This window comes from Numida meleagris, chromosome 2, assembly GCF_002078875.1.
Source record: "Numida meleagris isolate 19003 breed g44 Domestic line chromosome 2, NumMel1.0, whole genome shotgun sequence".
NCBI classification, from domain to species: Eukaryota; Metazoa; Chordata; class Aves; order Galliformes; family Numididae; genus Numida; species Numida meleagris.
Genome location: NC_034410.1, coordinates 93,866,118 through 93,872,117, shown reverse-complemented (window position 1 = coordinate 93,872,117; position 6,000 = coordinate 93,866,118). Strand labels below are relative to the sequence as shown.

General features: G+C 37.4%; 1 protein-coding gene across 2 annotated transcripts in view; it reads right to left on the bottom strand.

Moving 5' to 3' along the window:
* The window catches only part of CDH19 (cadherin 19), a 117,704-nt gene that overhangs the window by 16,086 nt on the left and 95,618 nt on the right, over positions 1-6,000 (bottom strand). For both annotated transcript variants that reach the window (XM_021388524.1, XM_021388523.1), the window contains exon 9: positions 2,642-2,763. In XM_021388524.1, coding sequence (XP_021244199.1) covers positions 2,642-2,763 — 122 coding nt within the window. The remainder of the gene's footprint in view (positions 1-2,641; positions 2,764-6,000) is intronic.

Below are 6,000 nucleotides of genomic sequence, written 5' to 3'. Positions count from 1 at the left end.
TTTTCTTTTCTTTTCTTTTCTTTTCTTTTCTTTTCTTTTCTTTTCTTTTCTTTTCTTTTCTTTTCTTTTCTTTTCTTTTCTTTTCTTTTCTCCAAGCTGTATAACTTGGGGGATGCAAATCTATTACAAAGCATCCCATGAAAGTAGACACAAGTCAGCTGAAATCTGAGAAATTTGAATTCCGGAGGTATAGACCATGTCTGAGATTATCTCTCAGCATATCCAATTCAGCTAAATAGAATGAGAAAGCTACTTTAGAAACTGAAATGAGATAGAATATTCATACAGGCTTTGACCTCAACTTGCATTATGTAAGCAGATTCCTGAACTCTTTGGAGATGATTGTGGAAATATGCCTAAATAAAGATATATAACGTACTGATTAAGCCCCTCACTTGCTTAAACTGATTCTTCTGAAGTTGTGTTATTCAAAAAACAACCACTGCAACTTACAAGATCACTTTATAACCTCTATGCTTCTAGCTGATGAAAAGAAATAATCATATTTATATGAGCACAAAAAAAAAAGCTGACATGCCATTAAGTAGAATAAAAATCTCTGAGTGGTTTATTATGCACATCAGTAGAAACTTCCTGTTGTTCCTCCTAAAATAATTTGCTAATGAGGAGGCAGTTTAACATTTCTCTCTTCGAATGCTCTCCATGTGATAAACTACAGCCATCTGAGATTCTCACAAACTGTTATTGATGGAAAAAAGAAAAGAAGGGGAAGGGACTAACAAAACCAGAAATTAATCTAGAGTATCATTTTGGCTGTGTATTGAAACGGAAGATCCTTTTCATCCTTCATTCAAACATTATAAAGTTAAACTATTTTTTTTTAACTTTTTATTTTTAAAAAGTTGCTTTTTAAGAAGAATCACTAGTGGGCTAACATACATACATTATTAATTAAAAAAAACAACCATGGAGTAACAAAAGCCTTGGAAGATAAACAATGAGTATTTTTTATGTTGCAGACAAGTATAAAAATAGATTACAATACACATTTTATAGGTTTCCATGATTTATTAATTGATACTGAGTTATTTAATTTCAAGCATTAACATAGCAAGACTACTGATTTAAGAAATCTATCTTGGTATACTTGGATTTTTTTTGTCGCACAATTATTACTACTGTACAGTGAAAGAAAGCAATAACAGCAATGGGATGCAAGTACTACAGAGCAATAGCAGGTAACGAAGAAGAAGAATTGTCTCAACCCCATCAGAAAACCAATAATAGCTCCAGAGGAACGTGATCTCTATCCAGAGATCCAGTTCCTTCAGCTGCTAACCCTTGAATGAGAGTGAGGAGGGGTGGATCCAGGTTCCACCCCTTCTGATCACTTGGGTGCATTGCTTGCACCTGAGCTCCCTGGGTTAGCCATGGCTTCTCACCTATTGCTTAACCATTTTTTCAGGCTGTGACCTGGCAATTCTGCTGCATATTACAAAACTGGAATTTAATAAAATGACTATGGAATCCATCATCTGCTTTGAAGGATGATGCCTCTGAGACAAGGATTGAGAAGTGCCATATACTTTAATGCTTGTACCTTGACCTGATTGTTAGCTAGCTGAAGACCAAGGGAAACGACACAACTCGTGTACCTTGAACCACCATTAGCATTTGCAGAAGATAAAATTACCACATGCAGAACAAAGAAAACAACTACTAATGTGGAAACATATAAATGGATGTAAATAGATGTAAACAAATTACTTTTGCAACAGAATGTCCTTATTTAAGTGCAGACTAATCAAGGTCAAATAAACCAATCTTGTGGGAAAAAAAAAATCTTGGATTCTACAAAGGTCTCTTTCTTATGTCAAAAGAATGCTTTAGAAATATAAAAGTGTATGGTTTTTTTTGTTTTGTTTTGTTTTTTGTTTTTTCTGTCTATAGGTATTGAATGGTCATTATGAACTTTTTTTCTCAGCTTAAGAAGTCCTGTTTTTCTTGTGTAGATTCTGGGTGTACTCTCACTATAGAGTTTGAAGTAGATCTGGATCACTTTCAAAAATGTAAAATGGTGAAAGGAAGTATGTGAATTAAAATGAAGAGCCAGCAATGTAAATGGAGAAATTAGGACAGTTTTCTCATGTAACACCATTAACCTGGGGAGTGAATAGGAAATGAAAAAAAATAATAAATCCAGAGAAGAATGCTTAATATAGGAATCCTTAAAGCTTAGGAATATAGTGCAAGGACTGTGACTTAGAGGTCATCGCACTTCCACTGATGTCCAAAATGATTTATAACCATAGTATTCTAAGTATCTGGTCTGAATCTCCTCTAGATTTGGTTCTTTGAGACAATGTTATGCTTGGGCTGGAAATCTTGTGTCGTGAGTGTATATCTGTGTCATGAACATGATTTAAATCTGTGTTTTATGTATTGTGAAACTTTTTGGAATTATCCGTATCATTTTGTTTCAATTAAGTGGGGAAAATACACATCAGTCTTCTGAAATTGGTATTTCATACAGTAGTATCAACAGAACTGATCTTGAAATTAGACAAAATGCATCCTATTCTTGCAGTACTGAAGTAGTCAATATTAGAGGAAACAGTAATGTCTCCAATCAAATTTTCATAATAATGAGAAAAATGACTGCTAACTCATTCACACTTACCTGGCCAGATACTGCATTCTCACAAACAAATGTTTCATAATACTTAGGGAATTCTGGTGCATGGTCATTAACATCAAGAACTTGGATATATACATTTGCTTCTGAAATTTTTTCAGGATTTCCTAATGATTAAAAAAGGCAGAAATTCAATTTTATAAATTAACGACTACATATTTTAAGTTAATGTAGACATTAGCAAACATTATTAAATTTGATGGAGGAGAAAATAGTCACTGAGACCAACAGATACATTATATATTGAATCACTTTTAATTATTTTGTTCAAATTTAACATGTAAAATGATTTAGCATGTTCTTTTGAAGTTAGAAAAATTTTAATCTTAATTGCTAAAACAGAACAGAGGGTGCTGAGATTTTTCTATAAAAAGGTGGGGTTTTTTATTGTCCAATATATCATGTTAAAATACAATAATGTATCTTGAAATAGATAAGGATGTTTCTTACAAAAGTTTGGATTTTTTTCACTCATTTACTAAGTTGGAAATGGAATTAAATGTAAAAAATAAAATCTGATTTGAAGAAATTAAATGAGGTTCAGTTCATGCAGAACAGCTTGCTGTACTAATCAAGGACATTGTAATGACTGGTGACAAGCTTTTAAGAAAATGAGTTACATTTTCTCGCTACCCTTACTTACATAATGCTCTTTTACTATATTACACTCCTTTAGTATTTCAAAATGTCTACCATTTTAGTAAAAAACCCACCAAAATTTAGATACTTGCAAAATACTTCTGCCACTGTCAGCTATGTTTTAGTTGCAGTGGATAGTGATACTTCATCCTTGTCAAGCCAAAAAGTTGACTAGGCCCAAACATATATTTGTAAAGAAGTCAGAATTTACCTAGACAAATGTACAGCTTTATTACTGGTAGACTTAATAGACAGAGTTAGAATTTTATTCTGAGTATTATCCGCACAACAGATTTAATTCTTAGGCATTTGGTACTTATGAAAGCTGTACTCCCTCTGCTACATGAGTTACTTTACTACTGTGGCTTTAGATAACAAAACTATGTCAGTATGTCTTTTTCCCCTATGAAAAGGAATTTAAAATTTGTCTATATAAGGCACTTCTATTCCTGCACTTACTGCGTTTATACAAAGCCACACTGCTGTAACTATCTTAGACAAGGAAAATCCAAACTTAACTATAGTAATATAACACTATACAATTGTGTGTGGTTTAGGTCTAAACAAACTTTATGCAATACAAACATTCATAAGTGTCACCTTGTCCTGGTTTCAGCTGGAATAGGGTCAATTTTGTTCAGCTGGTATGGTGCTGTGTCTTGGATTTTGGAAGAAAAATAATATTGATAACACACCAATGTAGTTGTTGCAGAACAATGCTTACAGTAAGTCAAGGATTTTCCTGCTTCTCATACTGCCTTGCCAGTGAGAGAGCTGGAGGTGCACAAGAAGCTGAGAGGGGATGGAACCAGGACAGATGACCCAAACTGGCCAAAGGGATATTCCACACCATACAATATCATGTTCATCCTTTACACTGGACATACTCAGCCTTCACAAAGGACAGCTGGGGAGTTGTGGAAGACAAGAACTGTTTTCTCTTTTGCCTCAAAGCTTGCTTCATGAGGCCTTTTTGGCAATAAGGATCTAACCAACAAATGCAAATTATCTAGGGGGGTGAGCAGTGGGTGTCACCATGCCAGGGTGCTTCTGCTTGTGATTGTAAAGATAAGCAGAAGTGGGACAAGCAGTCTTTTTTGGGGGTGTGGCTTGAAGGAGCTGACCACTGCAAAAGGTGATAATGCTTGTGCATGGCAACAACGGCACCACTCCCTGCTGGCTTATGTGTTGGGCCAGGTGTGTCACACTAACAGAGAGAAAAGAAGAAAAGGAAAAAAAAAAAGAACTGTGAAATTGGGGATAAAAGGTCCCCACTAAACTAAGAACTTTGGAGGAAAAGAACTCCCAGAGAAATGAAACCTTTGGGGGAGAAGAATTCCCAAAAGAAAAGAAACTTTTGACAGTGGAAAGAACCCCCCAGGGCCCGCTTGCTGCAAAGGTTCCTGGCTTTCTCCCATCCCCTGCCACGGAATTCCTGAGATCACCGGAGGCACTACAAACAACGCTGGGCCCACAGTGGTGACTCTCTCTCTCTTGCTTTCTACAAGGACTCCTTGCTTTTTCCTACCCCTTTTCTATTGCCCTCCTTCCCTTCCCCATCTCCCTAAGCAACTAGGATTTGTAATAAACTGGTCAGGCTAACATTTGACCCGTTATGTCTTAATCTCGCCTTCGGGTATGCATATATTAAAAGAACCTCCTCTCCCTCCTATAAATTGGAGCAAGACAGGAGTCAAGTAAGGTGTGCCACCCTTTATGTCAGTGACCAACTGGAGTGCATGGAGCTCTGTATGGGGATGGATAAGGAGCTGACTGAGAGTTTATGGGTTGTGATAAAAGGGACAGAAGGGATAGGTGACATTATAGTGGGGGTCTGCTACAGGCCACCTGATCAGGAAGAAGTGTATGAGTCCCTGTACAGATGGATAGGATTGGTCTCACATTCACAAGCCCTGGTGATCACAGGGGCAACACCACCAGAGCATACACAATCCAGAAGGTTCCTGCAGTTCAGTGATGGTAACTTCCTTCTCCAGGTGGCTGAGGAACCAGTGAGGAGAGATGCTGTACTGGACCTTATTCTCACCAACAAAGAAGGGCTTGTTAGGAATGTGAAAGTCAAAAGTAGCCTTGACTTCAATGACCACAAAATGGTCAAGATCCTTGAGTCAGTGAGGAGAGTGACTTCCCACAAGTCACATAGCAAGCTCGCAGCCCTGGAGTTTGGGAGAGCAGACTTGGGCCTTTTCAAAGATCTGCTTGGCAGAGTAATGCAGCACAAATCCCTGGATGGAAGAGAGGCCCAAGGAAGCTGGTTAATATTCACGGATCGCCTTCTCCAAGCTCAGGAGAAATGCATCCCAACAAAGAGAAAGTCAGGTGAAAGTGCCAGTAGGCCTGCGCAAAAGAACAAAGAGATCCTGGTCAAACTCAAGCACAGAAAGGAACTTATAGAGGGTGGAAGAAAGGACAAGTAACCTGGGACCAGAGATGTTTTCTGAGCAGCCAGGAATCAAGTTAGGAAAGTCAAAACCTAGATAGAATTGAATCTTTCCAGGGACAAAGGCGACAAGAAAGACTTCTACAAATACCTCAGTAACAAAAGAAAGACTAGGGAAAATGTGAGCACTCTCTGGAATGAAACAGAGGATAGTGAAAGGTCTGAGGTACTGAGTGCCTTATTTGACTCAGTCTCAGAAAACCTTTCTGTCTTATCTCAAACCGTAGGCTTTGAGCGGTTCTTA